The following is a 19,957-nucleotide window of genomic DNA, read 5'->3' on the forward strand; positions in this document are numbered from 1 at the left end:
TAATTTTAACATAATTTATATTGCCTATAATTGTGAATTCTGATGCAAGGTTGAAATATTGTCTAAAACTATGGTTTCTAACGAGATATATCATAATGTCGTGTATTTAAGGTGATAAATACTGCATTTTTAAATTGAAAATGGGCACCATAGGCCCTTATCGTATAATATATAATTTGAGTGTAGACAAATAATGTTCACAAAAAGGGCATATGGCAGCCATTTTGAATGTTGAAATACAGTATTTATCCCCTAAATTGCATAAGATATGATATATTTTGTTATAAATCATGTTTTCAGACAATATTCCACTCATACATCACCATTTGACCAAGCAAAGCCAAATTCTGTTGAAATGATTTGTTCCCATTCACATTGTGCATAATATCGTAAGGGCCTGTAGCGGCCATTTTGACTTTCCAATAACAGTATTCATCACCTAACTGGCAGAATAAATGATATCTCTTAATATAAATTATGCTTTCGGACAATATTTTACCCATAGATCACTAATACTTGCATTTATGGTGCTCATATTGGTTTCCCACTCTGCATTGTGCATAATACTGTTAATTTCTATGGCGGCCATTTTGAAAGTAAAAATACAGTATTTAACACAAACTTTAAATCTGAATGATATATTTCGTTAGAAAATATGTTTTTAAACAGTATCCCATTAATTTATCACATATATATGCATTTTAGTGATCACTCTTGTGATTTCTTTGCCCCTCTTTCTCATTGTGTGCATAATACTTTTAGGGCCTTTGGCAGCCATTTTGAAAATCAAAATACAACATTCATCACATACCTGACATATTAATAATGTATTTCGTTAACAATTATGTTTTCAGTCAGTATATTCCACTCGTTTAATCTTAATAATATGCATTTTAGTCAGTGATCACTCTTGTGAACTTTTGGCCCCCATTGCCATTGTACGCAATACTGTTTGGGCCAGTGGCGGCCATTTTAGATATCAAAATACAGAAATCTTCCCATTTATGATATAATAAATGATTTATCTCGTTAGTAATAATGATTTGCATATATCACTTCGTTCATACATCGCGATTTTTTGGCAGTTTAGTGCTCACTTTTGAGAAAGCTAGTTTTCCCTATTTATATTGTACATAATAGAGTATACAATGGACTATGGCGGCCATTTTGAATATGAGGAAAATAAATATTTTGTCAAAAATTATTTTTTCAGAGAGTATCTCACTCCTGCCACACAATTTCATGTAATTCGTAGCTAATGTGCAGACAATTTTAGGATTTTTATGGGTAATTTGCATATTTTGGCGGCCATATTGGATTTTGCCAATTTGCGGAAAATGCTCAAGGTTACACGAGTGGCATCATTCAGATTCGTAATCAGCACCCTCGAATTGACAAGAAACCATCAAAAATATTGTATATATAAAAAAACAAGGTTACGCCTCTTCTATCCTGGACTATTGCTCGATTTCTTCTTTTCATTCCTTGTAAATCAATCGGTAAAAACCATTTCCAGGCTTTACCAATTCTTTATAAAAATGAAATATCATCTTTCTGAAATTGATAATTCGTTATATTTATTTTTTTCACTTCTCGTTCTCTCAGCAATTGCCACTTAGAATATGCCAGTATTGATAAAATAATTGTACAAAAGATATTTCTCTAACTTAACATACAGGTATGATTTAAATGTTGGAAAACTTTCTTTTCTAAGCCCCCCCCCAAAAAAAAAAAACACATTCCTGTTCTCTCTCATTTCAATATTTTTAACTCTCACATAATAATAAAAAAACACGAGTTGAAACAAGTACAATATAGCCATATTTACTTCCAATCTTGCAAGATAATACGCATTTACAATGCTTTTTTTAATACCGTGTAGGTAATCAATATTCATAGAGCTTTAGCCTGTTAATAGACATATAAGTTTTCAGTACTTTTCTTTATTTCATTTTTAGTGTGCTGCAAAATTCATATATTTTTATTTTAAAGTCATGAGTACAGATTTATTGCATTCTCTGTAACTCTTTTTTTAAAATACTCTTCTTCTAAAACAAAAATGTGAAAAATCATGTGGGATCACATATAAATATATACGGAAATACTCTCTACTTGGTCACAGTAGTTGAATTTCATCGTAATAATAGAAAATAAAAAAAAGAGATGCAAATGGCATGCCATGTCTGTTTCTCAAAACAAAATATAGATACACAATAAGATAAAGAATTGACGCACACGGACCATGGTTACAAACATTGATAAAACATTAATTATAATGATAGCAATATATGGCATGACCAAGATGGAAATATACATTAATATAATTATTGTTATGATGACCCATTACATAGAAAAGGTTCCCACATATAAAAATACCAATTTCTTGTTAATAATTGTACATATACCATGACATGAAAAAGAAGTGTTTAGCTCACAAGTGGAATATATAACTATGTTATCTTAGCACGTGTGAAAGACAAATTATGACAGCATATGATTATTCTCTCCAGCTTTTTGAGAATTCCTTCATTTGTTTGCCTTAACCCTAATTTAACTGACAAATTTCACGATGACACAACAAAATTTTATTTTACCACGCCACTTGCTGACTTTTTACTTTCAAGTCCTGCTTATCTCTTGAGACAAAATTTGCGATGCCTGGGCATGCAGTTTCAGAATTACGTAACATGTTGTAATCCACGCCAGACTCAAAATTGCTAAAAAAAGAACATGATTTGGTGTACAAAGTTAATGCAAATTGTGTAAAAGAACAGCGGCAAAAATCTGAAGGGGGAGGAGTCACCCCCTCCCCTCCCCTGAACATCCTGGTCTGAAATAGCCCAATTAAATTAGGGTTAAGGGTACTAAAATGTAAAACATGAACATATGATGTGCAGCAAATCTTGAATAAACATTACAGAAATTCTTATTTCAGATTGATGTTTGCTCCATGTGGTAAGAAATGGAAATATAAATCATTATTTCAGGATGACAATATGATAAATGTGTTAAATAATCATAAGAATATATTTATGTAGCAAAGGTAACAAGACTGCTACTAATACATATCAATTAATTTCAGCAGAAAAGAAGACGACTATCTTCAAATTGAAAACCTATAATTTTTGGTGAAAATAAATAAGGCTATAAATTTGTTTTCCTTTGTCCTTTTCTACGTATGCAGAATGAAATGTTTATCAACTCTAAAAATCCCAAATATTGTACAATATTGCGTAACTTGAAATATCAAAAGTAGAGATTATTAAAACAATAGTTTAGCAGTAAAGCAAGTGATTCTACTGAATTCTACACATATCTTTCAATAACTTCTTTGTAAATATCTGCATATATGTCCTCAAAGTAAATCTTATAATCTCTGAGTATGAAAGAAGAGAAAATATCCATATAAAAATAGAGTGTGCTATTTTATGGCAATACAATGACATTAAGACTGGAAAGTGAAAAATTAATAAATTGCAGTTAGAATTAGAAGCAGGAAAAAAAAGTGTTATCACAAGATTTTCACTGCCTTGATTGGAAGACGGAGCTAAAAATGAAATTAGAAATGTTCACTTCTTTGGACAAAGAATTTTGAATCATTACTACAACTGATGAGTCACTAGGGAGCCACGAAGTTGGATATGGAAATACATGGCGATGCAGAATTCGAAATGGCATATAGTCTAATCTAACTAAAACACAGACCTCACAATCCCTGAGTAAACAAGCACAAAAATACATCTATAAAACAAAACAAACAAAAAAATACAAACAGAGCTTTACATAAAGTCCCACCAACCAACGACGAATATAAAGAAAAAAACACACCCAAAAGAACCCTTAAAACAGTGCTCAATACCCTGTATTTGGCGTACATTTTATCCTAAGTTAGTTTTTTTTTTAAACAAGCAAGGAGTATATGGCGCAAAGAAGATGAATGTGGGTTGGATAGCCTATGTATTCTTCTGTGGGATCTTGATTATTACCTGCAGATTAAGATATGAGAAATACAAAATAAATCATTAACCAACAATACTGTTCAGAAAACAGAGTTTAAAAATGAATACTCCACTATACTATCATATAAACCAAAGTCCAGCATAACACTCAGCTGAGGCATAAGTAAATGTGTCATTTCATCCTTACTTGCCCAAACTTGGAAAAGTGTATTTGTATTATTGTCCCGTCACAAAGTTGAGTTATGCATGGTGTATCACGTACAATGTATCAACATGAAGCTGATGGGTTGCTCTTTCATATTGTGGTAAAATCAAATCAAAATATTCAATAATCTCTGAAAATTTAGCCATCTAAAGTTGACTTCCATCTGCAATACCAATATGTTCTGAGTCTTGGAGGTATCAAAAAACAACCATCTTTCGTTTAAAAAGATCATAATAGCAGAAAGACTTTCACCTAAAGTTAGAAAACACTTGTGTTGACAATAAATAAACCCTATATGCTAAAGATTTCAGTCTATTTTAAGGGCATCTTTGTAGTGTCACAAGTATCAACTGTTGTTGACATTGCCATTTTATTTCATCTTGTCAAAATTTTTCATCAATATGCACGCAAAGTATAAGTGATTTTGTATATTTTTGAACGTACATCAACTGCAATGCACATAGTATTCATATTCTATGTCTTTTTGACTTGACCTCACACTCAAAGTTCTAGTCAAACTACATTTTTAGCAGAAATGCATTAATTTTGCTAAATAGTCACCATACTTTGAACTGTTTTCCCCTTACACATTGTATTCCTGATCATATATCAAAACTATATGTCCCATTTACTTTAGAATTTTGTTTAACCATTTATAACTCACTTTTACCCGAAGTCTGTACATATTTCCTAAGATACAGCTCTTCTGGCAGAATCATCTTGTAATTTTCAAACTTCCTATCTATATCAATGAACAGATGGAAAGTAAAAAGTGACCGTGACTTACCGACTTGACCTCTGTGTAGTTGTCTATCGCATATTCTCCTAGCTCCCTACCACTGCCAGAAGCTTTGTAGCCACCAAATGGAGCCTGGGCGGCAAAGATGTCGTAGCAGTTGACACTGTATGGAGAAAGTCAAGAAATGGTTAAAGACAGTCCTCATATGATTCTTCACATGACAAAGTCACCACCTGGCACTAAACACTTAAGCCATTAGAATTTTGACATGAAAGTCTTAGACCCTATTGGCTAATTACAGTACAAATAACAAAGACATTCAATTCTTAAATTAACCTTACTTGACAACTATGAAATAAAGCAGGAAACATGATCTACATCGTGTGAGAAAATGAAGATGACAGCAATCATAAGTTCTGAATATGAACCTGTCACAGTTCTTTTAAACTTGAGCAATCATTGCTTGCCCCTCCCTCCAATATATCTGAAACTCCAAGGGGGGGGGTGCTGTCAAAAAGCAATTTGTAAAGTACAACAATATAACAAATAACTGAAGAATGGCAAACCAAATAGGTTTGGTCAATATATTGCTTTTTTATACCATTCAAAATTTGTGTACCAATCAAAAAAGAAGAGTAGTACATGGTTTTAGATAAATGCCTGGCTCACATTTTGAGAATTCATTTTACAATGTCGAGAGAAACTTTTCAAGAGAGCATTATGAAACATCCCTTGGGATCTACTTACTACACAGTTCCAGCTCTCATGCTGTTGGAGATGTAAAGAGCCTTGTCAATATCCTTGGTAAAGACTGAAGCTGCAAGACCATACATGTTGTTATTGGCTCTCTCAATCACTTCATCAATCTGACTGAACCTCATGATCTGCTGAACAGGTCCGAAGATCTAACATGAAAATGAATTATTGAATTCAACTCAGATATATCAAGGACAAGACCAACTTGTTTAACTAATCATATACCCACATTTTCATCTTTCTCTTGAAGGAAATCTATCACTGGCCAACATGTTTGGAATTTACTGAAATCACATAGCACAATTCAATTATACAAACATTTATATGGTTATTTGTATTGAAACTGTTACAATCAATTTTCACTCAATGTCAATTAGCAATTTTGTGCAAACGTGAAAGCAAATTAGCCTTGAGATTGGTGACAAGCACTGCAATTATCAGGAAAAATAAAATAATGTTCCCCATTTCTTACCTCTTCCTTGGCAATCTTCATGTTATCAGTAACATCTCCAAAGACAGTAGGTTCAACATAGAATCCCTTGTCTCCCATTCTTGCACCGCCAGACACAAGCTTGGCTCCTTCAGATTTCCCACTATCAATGTAGCCAAGGATCTTATCCATCTGTTCTTTGTCAACCTAATTGTATCAAAATAAAGCGATAACATACCACTATCTACACATCAGGATTCATTGTCTAAAAATATTGATAGATTAGTGCTCTCATTGCTTATTATTACAAGGTTATTCGGCCTCACTATAAGGATGAATAGTATATAAATAATGAATGTTTATGAGTGCAATGGACAGAATACTTCATAAAGTGAAAGATGAAATGATCCATTTAACAAGGTATAGCCAGGTTAAATGGATCATTCATTTCATCTTTCGCAGAATGAAGTATTCTGTCCATAGCACAAATTAAAAGAACATTCATTATTTGGTTTATAGGACACCTAAAATAATGTTCTTTTTCATATGATATTTGTGAATTTCGATGCAAAATATGCCCATGCAGTGAGAGCTTGGTCTGTTGATTATTGCATACATACAACATGCATGCTGCAAACACGAGCGTTGTCTGGGTGCACACGTGCAATGGACAAAATTGAATGGATCCAAAATTGCATGATGAATGGATCTATAATTGCACAGTTGATGACGCTATTATAAAAATATAGACCAACCAATCAAATGACAAGGATCTATCTAGGTGTCATATAAAGAAGATTTGACTATCCATCAAAATATAACATTTATGTATATTTTTTGGTGACATTATATCAGCAGAAAAACCTGTATGTTATGTAAAATACATTTTTTAGATTCAGATATTTCTATGGTCTATTAATGATTATTTCATAGGATCGGGTGTGGAATCATAAACAAATTGAATGCAAGGGTAAAGCAATCTACAATTTTGTGAGAAAATTTCATTTTGTGGAATTTATATCCCATGACATATAGGGAAGCAGCTCGCCTGTGACGTCACAAAAAGCAACAAACAAACTTTAATAGATCACAACAATTTTTCTTCTGTTTTGGTTTCTGCTTTAACTTCTATGTTGAATTTCCACTTAAACTAGATAGAGGCTATACCACTTTCAAGATTTGTGAATGCGGATCGGAATGAATACAGCATATTTCTATTCATGTAGAGGACAAAAATGATCTGAATGAGTCAATCCGCAATCCATCCGAACTCAATCTCATTTTTAATTCATGAACTGGACTTTCAAATAGTGCAGCTAGTTCTGAGGTAAAATGTTTTGTTTCCCATGCCAAGCTCTGCCCCAACATTATAATATCAATAATATGCAACATTTATATAGCGTTTAATACAAATGTTTCTAAGCGCTGCATACTATTATCCCGGCTTTAGCACGGCTACCCTGATCGGGCGCATCGAGCATTCAAGGAATTTCTTCCTACCGGGCACCCATTTACTACACCTGGGTCGAGAGTGGCAAATGTAGATAAACGCCTTGCCAAAGGACGCTAGTGCTGCGGTGGGATTTGAACCCCCGACCTTGTGGTTCACAGTCCGGAGACTTATCCACTGAGCAACAACACCTCTACAGCCGACTTTACTCTGATGATAATCCACAGTATTTCCTTGCTGCACTTGTACTTGAAAAAAATATTGCGGACCATAAATAAAGAGGCTTTAATAGGAGGAAATTATAATTTGTCAACAAATTTTCGGCATTACTCCCTGTGTTTAAGATCGCATGCGCGATCTGTAATGAAAATCATAAGTAAAAAAAAATTGGAACCAGTGGAATTCGAACCTGCCATCTACTGCTTTCTGGGCAGCGACTTAACACCAGGCTATTCTGGTTCACGGCTAAATCACAATGACTTGGAATTCAAATACCCTGAATTAAAAATGCTGAATCCGCATTATTCTGATCTGTATTCAATCCCAACTCTCTAAGGGTGAAATGTATATTAGATGATAGAAGGCATACCTGTGGACCTTGCTCATTTGAAGCATCAAATGGATTACCAACGGTACGTGTTTTAGCACGAGCTGCTGCTTTCTCTAAAAAGTCATCATAGATACTGTCTTCTACAAAGGTCCTTGATCCAGCACAGCAGCACTGTCCCATGTTGAAGAAAAGAGCAAAGTGACTCTGCTCAACAGCATAATCGACTGAAAAATAAATATGGTGTATTTTCTCAATACCCTATACAGTGCGTATAAAAAAAGTTTACACTTTGAAAAAGCCCTGGGAATTAAAATATATACAATATGTGGGTAATTTTTTTCACATATTATCTTGGGTTTGGGTCTCATCTATCCAATGAAAGTAAAAGTTTTGACAGAATGTTACACTTGAGTGAGCACTGTCAATTTTTGTAAGGCTCGCTGAAATCTGTTTGCGCAGAAATGCTTGTTTTCACGCTGTGTCAAGGAGAAAGGGCGAAATCAAACTTACCCTGTGGAACATTTCTCATACATTTTCCATGCACTTTTAGTCAATTGAAATAAAATGGTTTGAACTAGGTTTGAAGCCATTGAAATCACAGGGATAAAAGACTAAGACCCCGTTCTCATTACCATCCTAAAACTGGTTTACTAGAAACTATTATAGTTGAAACTAGTTTAACGTGTAAGAGAATGGTCGAAGCAGTCTTGGAAGCGATCTGCCAAACCAGTTTGGAAAACCACCTCGCAATATAGTTTTCAAGATTTCTTTGCCTCGCTAAAAAGGTTTTAGCATGAGGACACAACCATTCTTTGTAGAATGTCTACGCTGCAGTTTCAAATTTTGTGCAAAACTGAGAACGTATCAACAGCAACAAGATCGCTTAGAGTGAATATGCCGTGAAGTGGTTTTGAAAACCACTTTCAGGTGATCAAATGGGAACGCTAGCATCGCGATCTTCTAAACTGGTTTCCTGAACCAGTTTCTGGTAAACTAGTTTTAGGATTGTAATGATAATGGTGTCTAATCGTAAGATTCTCTAAAACGCTATCAACAAAGATGAAGCTTCTCTAATCATTACTTACAGTCACAGTCAGCCATGACAATGTTAGGGCTCTTGCCTCCCAGCTCTAGAGTGACCTTCTTGAGGTTATCTGCTGCAGCAGACTGGATGATCTTACCAACCTACCAAGATAAAACAAGAAAGGTGGTCTTCAAATGAAGTAATCAGTCAAAAAAATATACAAAGAAAAGAGGTAAAACTGAAATGATTCATAGGGCAATGCTCAATGCATGCATGCATTACACAGTATCAATTAGAGTTGGAATTACATTTATTTGGAATTCTGGGATATTGTATTTCTTTGTTTGATTTGTTGCAAGATTAGAATTGACTCTGTCTAAATGACTGAAGTCCATCATTACAATGACATCTTGCTAATATTTTTTTTGGATAGAGATATAGATATATTCATAAGTTTCTAGACTTTAATGGAATACTAATCCGTTTGTAATTCTACCATAGCCAGTCCCAATCTGTGTTCAATGTCAAGTTTACCCAAGAAGAAATTTGATTTGAATCAATAGAATAAAATCAAAGAAGCCAAACACTGAAAATTTCATCAAAATCGGATGTACAATGAGAAAGTTACGACATTTTAAAGTTTAGCTTATTCTTCACAAAACAGTTACCAACTCAGTGATATATAAATGAGAGAATCAATGATGTCCCTCACTCACTATTTCTTTTGTTTGTTATTTTTTGAATCATACAATAATTTAAGTTTTACTGATTTGATAATAAGGACCCTCGTGTTTGAACCACAAAATGTTACAAAATGGTAATTCCATATGTTCAGAGAGGAAAAACTTTTGTTTCATATGATCAAGAGGAAAAAATTATTTTCATATTTCATGTAATGAAATACAAAAGAAATAGTGAGTGGATGATGTAATCAGTTTCCTCATTTCCATACTGACGAGGATGTGAATAAAACTGTTTTGTGAAATAAATTGAAAGTTTAAATGTCATAACTATAATTTTCCAACCAATTTTTATGAAATTTTCAGTGTAATACTCGTTTGATTTTTTTCTCTTTTTCTTCAAACCAACTTTTTGTTGGGGTGGACTTGTCCTTTAAAAAAAGAGGAGGTTGCACACAAAACTAGCCACCCTACCCTGTAAAAACATCACATGCTACAGTAACTGATACAGCTGAAAATAGGGACAATGTTTAGGGCATGCTTATACATGTAGATGGGCTAGGAATACTTGCCTGGAACACAAGAAAGTGGCGTTCAGCTGTAGATGTCATATACACATCCAAATGTGAAGAGGATTAACTATTCATTCGTGGTTGATTATTGCAATGCTGGACTAAACTTAACTACATCTTTGACTGACTTGTTGTTAGCAATTAAATCGCAACACAAAGTCAGTTAGTCTAAAATTCCATTCAATACATTCCATTCAATTCAAGTATTAATACAGCAAGTTAAGTACAGGGCATTAAGGCCTTGTCATAATCAGTCTAAAGAGGTCATAATTACTTTTTATGATTAAAATTGTTTAACTGATCAAGTTTAAAGCATGTCTTAGAAAAATTGTATTGCATTGTACAAAATATCATCTTCTCATGGTATTGTGGTTTGAGTCTTGATTACAGATCAAGGTTGAATGTTGGATTTTCACACTAGAGATGTTTTGATTGAATTTATTTCGTCAATAAAAAGAAATTTCTACAGCCGCTGATCACAAAATCAAGGTGAATATTTCCAGGATGGTAGAGAATTAAAATCTTTGCATTTGCATTTAACTATTCATGAATTTTATTTTATATGAATAAAATATGGTAATTTATTCATAAAATTTAATACTCTTTGCTTCATTTCACTAAATAAAGCTCCTAGAATGCTAATCTTTGGTGAAAATATTTTTTATCTCATTCCTTACTATTGTACATGAAAAAATATAGTAACAAAGTCAAATTCTTGTGTACTGTGTTTTTAATTTGTTATGTATTTTTTGTTTTTTGTACCTTTTTATCTTTTTATCATTTTCAACAAAATTTGTCTGCAACATTATTTTGGTCATAAAATGGCATAAAATTAATTGGCCATTGTCAATAAAAGCAAAGATAATCACACATTTATGAATTTAGTAGAAAACACATTTCATATTTACTTTGCACATCGAACCATGTTTTTGAACAATATTATGTTTGTATTTGGGCATCTCAACTTTGGTCTCATAAGTTGTACAAGACTTTAAAGTAAAAAAGTCAGCCTATGGCGCACTAAAAAGATTGTGTAGCAGATCTATAGCAAAAAATAGTAGAGAGGCCATAATGCACCCCCCCCACCCGCCCCCGAACATAAGGGTTAAAGATGTAGAAAAAGAAACCATCCTATTACGATTTTATTTTTAAGACACTCTTTATGATACTTTGAAGTGCATACAAGACAGCTTTCTTTTTACCTCTGTGGATCCAGTGAAAGCAACCTTCTCAATGCCAGGATGAGATGCAACGGCAGCCCCTGCAGTAGGACCATATCCTGGTAGAACATTTACCACACCCGGAGGGAAACCAGCCTAAATTGACAAATAAAATAGACAGGAAGACATGTTATTTGGACACATCAAGAACTAGAAGTATTTTTGATGGCATGCAGTCATAATTTGTGACATTCAAAATTTGACCCAAAAATCTAATCATATGATCTTCAATTACAAATGCATAAATAGGCAATTTTGAAATGGCTTCCTCTGGAGGTTCTTTAGTTATTGCAAGAACAAGATATTTTCAGGTATATAATGACAAGGGATTGAGTTGAACCGACCAGTACTGCCAGTCACTGGTGCTATTTCTGCCAGACCAGTGGACTGCAGAAAAAAAAAGAAATTCATTGGGAATTTGCAGAGTCAAAGATTATGGCAATTTATTAATTCATGCATGATTAAGATCTAAATTTCTGAAAATTTTCACATGATTATTATATTTCTTCACGCTTTGGATATATTTTTGGAATATCATTTCTCATTATAACTCTAGTTATGGTTTTGTATTTTTTTATCTGGCAAAAGTTTTGTTTAAATTAGCTCATGCTACAGATCAATCTTACAATAAAATGCCATTATCATGAACCAAATTGGGCTATGGAAAGATGACAGCCATGCAGGACAATTTCCTTGATTGAATTATCTGCCTGTAACATTCAATAGTTGTGTGGACATGGCCATTTTGTTCTGCTGGTTTGTGACTCTTAACTCTACTGTAGTTATATCTTATGTGTACATGGATTATACCTCTTTGATCAGATTAGATATATATAGAGCTGTCAGCGGAGTTTGTTCAGCAACCTTCATGACGACAGTGCAGCCAGCAGCAAGGGCTGGTCCAAGCTTCCAGGCTTGCATCAACAGAGGGAAGTTCCACTGTGAAGGTAAATGAATTAAATCATCAAATGATATTTGACTCAATGGATTTTTAAACCACATGCATTCAAAATACCCACCTCCTGACCTCAACTATATCACACATTTATTATCCCAATCAAGTTTTCAAATATAACCATAACTGTGTCAGGTGCCTCTTGCAGTTGAACACAACTTGAAAGATCAAAATACAGATCCCACATGCACACTGCTGATTGGTTCATGTTGTTCCTGATTTTTGGAGAAGTGTTTACATTATTCCTATACTTTAACTTAAATCTATTATGATTGACCTTTTTATGACATACATGCACGCTCCAGTAACACACAATTCTAGTACATCATATGCATGTGGCAAAAAAGTGGGAAATTGGAATCACACTTATTGTCAAACTAAAGTCACAAACTGATTCCATTCCACAGTTTGAGAGTATTATAGAGGAGGGGACAGAGAAGAAACATTGAGATGGAGTCATTCTGTCTTTCCTAGGTACAGCAGGTTATAATAATAGAGTTTTTAAAGGAGAGTTATCCTACACGAGACATTGCTATTTCAAAGTTTTAGATTCCGGGTTCAAACCTGGAAACTCAGAAATTACGATTTTTACCCTAGTTTCTCTTCTAAATTTGAACATAATTTACATGAAGAGAATAAGTGGACTATCGTTTAATAAGTAATTACAAGTACGAATTGGCATACATGTAAAAACTTAATGTAAAACATCATTGTCACAGTTGGTATTGTGTACATGTATCTGGAATAAAAGCTGGCAGGTTACAATGATACAATCACATGTTACCCTTATAGAATTATTCGGGGGTTTTCATACTGAAATGTTAACGTAATGGTTTCTATGGTTGCTATTATGTGATAAATGTGAGGATTAGCAACATACCTTCATTCATCCTCGTTCCAGACAGCATGACTACCTTAAGGCAAATACAACAAAGGAGCAGTTGTTGAAATACTCCCCCCCCACTGCCACCTGACTTTAATGTCACTGACACTTGCTTTTGCAGACAATTTAGATTTACATGTATGTAGATGCAGACACACATGTATAATCAAGGGTCACAACCTTTTTTCTATGGCAGATTTTGAGAGGCACATGAATACACCCCACCTCTTCCTGCTTTTTCAAATCCTTTTTATTCAAGGATAATATGTATTTTATTGATGCACGATTGTATATTCTGCCTGACAAACCATCCTTGCTCTATTCAGAGCAAGACAAAAACATGATTATAGCATAGCGCTATAGCTCCATGATCTGAGCATGCACATTTGTATTGATAAAATAGAGAAGCTTTATTTCTTCTTCATAATAGCCTGAAACTAAGTCAGACAATTACATGGACCTTGAGACCAAGCTTCCCTTGTAATATTACATAAGAACTGGGTCAAGATAAGGATAAAGAAATGTAAGGAAGATGAAATCAACAATAACATTACAATAAATACTTACTGGAATAATCTGTCCACACACTCCAACTGGTTCATGCCTGGTGTAGGCAAAGAAATTTCCATCTATTCAAGAAATGATAACCAACGGAATGTAAATCAAAGTATTAAACATTCAAATTTACTCATAAAACAATTAACAAAACAAAATTTCATCATGATCCTGATAAACATATAAAAATATGCAAATGATATGAAGATTGCAATTAGCAATTGTAAACAAAAAAGGCATTCCAATTTAATATAGCAAAATGATAACTTGCAAATTCAAAGTATACAAAATGAAGAGTACATTGAACAAAAAAAAATGTGCAAAAAAAGCTACTTACATTCAATACAAAGAGATTTTATCTTCTTCAAATCTTAATATTCATTATTTGCAAGAGCACAAAGCTTCTTTGCTTGAGTACTAGTTAGATGGTATGATTATACAACCGTATAGCATATACATGTATGAGGCACACATTCATCTAGTTGCCTTTTCAGTGGCTCACTATACACAGTAAAATTCATGTCCATTCTCAAAATAAAAAAAGATTAAATATAGATACAGACTAAAATGTTCTTCTTGAGTCACGCTACATTCATGTTTTAGATTCTTTGCACAATTTTGATGAGAACTTCCTGGTTCATATAGGTCACAGGAATTTTGAGAACACAAATTACTGTAAACACATATGTAATGCACTTTAAAGGTCAAGTTCATCCCAATATTTGAACGAATTGAGAATAATCAGACAAGAAATGCAATCTCAACTTCAGAAAAATCAGATGTGAAATAGGAAAATTACATCATTTTAAAACATGTACATCCTGACCTTTTTGCAAATAAGGGACGATGCCATACACTAACATTTTCTTTGTCACTTCAGTAATTATTTCATTTTCAAAACCGACCTTTTAATAGATGATTCACAGTTGTGGGTTAGTCAGTTGGAGGTGCACACCAGTTTTATTAGTGATATCATGTGGTCAATTCCAGCGTAACGGACATGACGTTCAGACAAATTTTTGTAATTCAAATGTTTATACAGTAGAATTAGCAGTCTTTTGATAATTGTTACTAAGCTTATCAGACACATTTAAGTATCAGTTACATAAACATAAAATTTCAAATCGTTTTGTTGAACAGTTGCGGAGAAATTGCACTCTTTGTGAGCGTAACGGACATGACACGAAATGGACGAAGCATTTTTACCTCCTATTGCTTATCAAAATTCCTGTGAATTCTTAGATTGCATGCACCTGACATTGGTGTTAATTTAACCTTAAGATCATGCTCTATCCATAAAATGGTGTTTAACAACAGTTTTGCAGTGCATTCTGTATTCCTAGCTCAAAATGTAGCGTAACGGACATGACACACGAAGCGTAACGGACATGACAGTTTTGTCCACTTTTTGTAAGCGAATATAATTATTTTATTACAAGATATGGTACAAGTCTAATTGTTTACATGTTAAGGCTAGAGGTTAGAGACACATATCATAACTGGTAATCTGTAATATCTCCTATTATTTTGCAATTTGAGAGGGGGTCTTTTTGTACAATATTTATAAAACAAAAAAATATTTAGAAAAATTTATTTTACACCGGTTAACAACAGTTAATGAGTATTTTCCAGTTACTTCCATCCACCGCACCTAATTAAAGGAGAAAAAGTTGATAGAAAAGATTATTTTTTTTATTCATGCCCTAATATTTGATAATATACTAGCGTAACGGACATGACACCCTTACGAAATGAACTTCATCAGCACTTCTTAGTTTGAAAATGAAAGAAATATCAATAATGAATGTAATTATGTAACAGCAAAGTACCTTTACTAACACTCTAATGAAAAATATGTAGATATTATTAGCAGGTATCATTAAATTAATAGCTATAGCCTAAGTGATAATTTTATATTGAATACAACGTTTATCGTACCACTACGACACACTGAGAAGACCAAATCTCATTTTTTTGAGAAGAAAACAAAATTTACCAGACCTGTATAAATCCAAGAACATATTATGGAATGTATTGTATGATAAAGAACATGTACTAGTATTAATGTCAGTTTTAAGATTACAAAAAATGGTATTAAAATTTAATAGCAGTACCTGGAAACTGGGCTTTCATTATCGATTATGAGTTGAAAGGTAATCGGAATGCTTGTAAATAGCTTCTGAGATTTTTTTTTCATTCAAAATAACTATCATCCTGAGTATAATCATCCTTTCATCAAATCTTGGATGTTCTAAATCTTACAATCTTGCTTGCTGACAAATGTGGCTGTATCTAATTTCGTTGTATTGTCCGCGCTGCTTGTGTACAATTGAAGATACATCATTCAAATCGTGATTATGGCTGACCAAAATACTATGATGACATAATTTATTGATCGCGCCACATTCTTTCCACGGCCCCTTTGCTTTGTGATACTGCAAAGAAGTGCCACTGTAGATTCATGGATTCATAGAGCTACAGATACATCATGAAACACAGATATCCAAATACAAACTTGCTTTTAAATGTGATCCCATGCCATCACTGAAGAAGTACATGTAAAGGTTGGTGAAAGTCAGATACTTTGAAGTAATATCATCAATGATCATGAATTCACAAGTTGGAGTTTTATCATGCTCCAAACTGTCAGTGCAAGAACCTAAGATAATCAAATGTTTGTTCAAACACAAATGATGCAGATTGTGATCTGAGTATGTTGCCAGATCTAGCTGCATCTTATCCTAAAATTATGTAACATACCGTTAATTCTCAGAAAAATCTACCAGAACAAGAGCTGAACTTTCATCATTCACCAACTTCTAAAAATAGCTTGAATGACATGCAGATTCTAGGAAATATTACATTCAGCTATCCTCAAACAATTAAGACTGACCTCAGTCTGTGACACTGAGCCTAATATTTTGTTTTTGTAAATGCTGCCATTTGCCATATATAAGGCGTCATGTCCGTTACGCGAATTGTCATGTCCGTTACGCCATTTTTATGAAAATGAGAAATGGTAAGGGAAAATAATTGCTACACATGGTAGGGGGTTTAATTCTAACATAGAATCTGAATCTGCAGTACCCTTAGACAAATTTCCTATAAGCTGTGAAAACTTTAAGTGAAAAACGTAACGGACATGACACTGATAATGGTAAAGAAATCACACAAATCTGAAGACAGATTTCTGTAAAATTGATGAATGGCATAAAATCTAACGATTATTTTCTGTTGATTTAAACATTAATCAACTATTCAAAAGTTAAAAGAGACCTCTGGGACCTTGTTTGCTTTTAGTAGAGACAGGAAAGATGAATTGTTTAAAAATAGCCACATTTTTTACATTTTGCAATATACTATTCTATTTTTTTGATGATGAAAAAAACTACAACATTTTATCAATATTGTGATTTTTCTATTGGAAATTGAGACTTTATAGATTACTTTTTAAGAAAATTTGACTGCTTAAGTGAAATCTGAAACTTCATTTTTTCTCTAAAGTGAACATTTTCCATGGAATTGTCCATGTGTCTTTTATTTAAAATTTTTCCCCTCAAATGTAAACCATACACAGAACACACTCAGTGTGCTTAGAAACGCCTCAAAGAGCCTTTATAAATGTTATGTATTGTTAATACTATTATTGTGACTTTTTGTCAAACTTTATACCTTACTGTATTTCAATTTCCTTGACCTGCGGTTTAGCTCTACTCTCCCACTTGTGCATATTTGTCTCTGTCAGAATTATGTGTAATTTGACTTGATTTTGTGATAACTATGCCAATTTTCATAAAAATAAAATCATTGATATACACATAGATCTATACATGTAATTCAATTTTCATGATAAAGAGATCCAACCAAAGAAAAATAATTCATTAAGTTGACTTTAAATTTTCTAAGAGTACTCAAACCATGTTTTATGTCACTGTGAATTTTAAACACATACACCTGTAAACCAAGTTTATTGGGTGTGTATTTACATCACCAGCTCTCTAATCTGCTTATCAATTGTGATAGTGCATATTTTTTGCAAAAAAACTACAAAAAAAATCCTCTCTTCCTTTCTTTCTTACATCCGATTCTGATGGAAGTCTAAGACAGTGTAGTTGGATTTACTCTATTTTTTTTTCAGTCATCCTTTGTTGGGATGGACATGCATACCCATGTATCATGAGTTTAGAAAATTGCAAGGGGAGATAATCTCTGATATACACAAATCATTTTCTTTTGTACTGATCTGCAAGTTAGCACATCTACTTATTCAATATTTTCCTACAAATAAACATCAAATTATTCCCCCCTTTTATTTCACACCATGTGCCCTGTAATGGTGGTACATGTACTTTAAAACATCCTTTATTGATATTCCCATTCCACTTGCAGATACATCCAAAGTTATTACAGTAAAAACCAAAGCTAGAGGAACAAAAAAATGATTGTTTCGAAGCAATACCAGCAAAAGTATCTTCCTGTCTTGTGGTTTTAATTACAGCAGTTAATAAAAACACTTTTAATTGATGGCACCCACACCACATATTATCTTTTATACAAACACATCATGAGCCCCACTTGAAAAAGGCAACATGTTCTGGAATTTGATTTCATGCATTACTCTTCTGACTTACTTTTTTGTGTTTGCAGCCTGTGTAGTTTTGGTAGTTTCATAATTTGATCTATATTGAATTATTATTCTAAGCAGTCCAACTCCAACTTGTAACTACGTTGATTGGTCAATTTGTTTTGCATTTTATCTATTGATTGATCAGTAGATTCTGTGATTTTATTTTCCTCATTATCAGTTCATTGATTAGTCTGTTCTTGATTTTTATCTTAGGCTGATTGGTTTATTCTTCGATTTTTTCCTTCAACCTATTCATTGATCAGTGAATTCTTTGATTTTTGCCTTTTATCAATTCGGCATTAAAAACCCCCAAAACAGGGGTGCAGGGGAAGAAGTTGCCCTGAAAATGCTCAAAAGAAACCTGGAAGACTAGAAACAGGCTCCTATAGTCTTGTAAATTAGATAATATATCACTGATTTGGCTGGTAAAACACATCACAGGAAAGTGTTTTTAACACATGTACTTGAAACATTTCAGAAAGCTTCAACATCTTTCATCCAATTTCATGCTTGAGTTGTGGAGCATAATGTATACCCCCCCCCCAAAAAAAAGGGGGAGGAATCAAGCATTTTAGGGACCCAACATTACTTGAACACCACATTTGTGACATAAATGAATGAGAGTAATTGAAAATGAATACTGGTAATCAGGATATTTACTCCATTATATGCCTTCATTCTGGGAACATCATTGATGCATCTAGGAAAATCACTGAAAGAACTGGGTAATGACTAAAAGATTGCAACATATGGGGTAGTTTTTTTTGTACACGGTTCCCTCATGAATTTAAAGGAGAATGAAACCATTGGAACAAGATAGCATGTGTGAAAACAGAAAAATCAAAGAACCAGATCAACAAAAGTTTGAGAAAAATCGGACAAATAATGAGAAAGTTATGAGCATTTGAATATTGCGATCACTATAGCTATGGAGATAGCAAATTGGCAATGCGACAAAGATGTGTGATGTCACTTGTGAACAACTCTCCCCATATATATTTCACTTGAATTGCCTCTTTTATCACATCTATCCATAGATCATGTGTTCTTTCTACATGAGGGCATGTAATACATATTTTTAAAGAACATCATGGATAGAGTTTGTATCATCATAAGAAAAAGCAAAAAGAGACATTTTGAGGGTCCACCAAAGGGAGAGTTGTTCATCAGTGACATCACACATCCTTGTCGCATTCCCAAAGGGAGGATCTCCATAGCATTAGTGTTTGCAATATTCAAATGCTCATAACTTTCTCATTATTTGTCCGATTTTTATCAAACTTTCTTTATTCTTATTCTTTGATTTTTCTGTTTCTACACAAGCCTACTTGTTCCAAAGGTTTCATTCCCCG

General features: G+C 33.4%; 1 protein-coding gene across 1 annotated transcript in view; it reads right to left on the bottom strand.

Moving 5' to 3' along the window:
• Window positions 1-1,808: 1,808 nt before the first annotated feature.
• The window catches only part of LOC121423431 (aldehyde dehydrogenase, mitochondrial-like), a 31,610-nt gene continuing 13,461 nt past the window's right edge, over window positions 1,809-19,957 (bottom strand). Inside the window, exons 6-14 of the mRNA XM_041618770.1 lie at window positions 13,991-14,052; window positions 12,396-12,524; window positions 11,568-11,681; window positions 9,175-9,274; window positions 8,129-8,313; window positions 6,132-6,296; window positions 5,651-5,808; window positions 4,952-5,066; window positions 1,809-3,986 (exon numbers count right to left, since the gene is read on the bottom strand). Coding sequence (XP_041474704.1) covers window positions 3,954-3,986; window positions 4,952-5,066; window positions 5,651-5,808; window positions 6,132-6,296; window positions 8,129-8,313; window positions 9,175-9,274; window positions 11,568-11,681; window positions 12,396-12,524; window positions 13,991-14,052 — 1,061 coding nt within the window. The 3' untranslated portion in view covers window positions 1,809-3,953. The remainder of the gene's footprint in view (window positions 3,987-4,951; window positions 5,067-5,650; window positions 5,809-6,131; window positions 6,297-8,128; window positions 8,314-9,174; window positions 9,275-11,567; window positions 11,682-12,395; window positions 12,525-13,990; window positions 14,053-19,957) is intronic.

The sequence above is a fragment of the Lytechinus variegatus genome, chromosome 1, assembly GCF_018143015.1.
Source record: "Lytechinus variegatus isolate NC3 chromosome 1, Lvar_3.0, whole genome shotgun sequence".
Lineage (NCBI taxonomy): Eukaryota > Metazoa > Echinodermata > Echinoidea > Temnopleuroida > Toxopneustidae > Lytechinus > Lytechinus variegatus.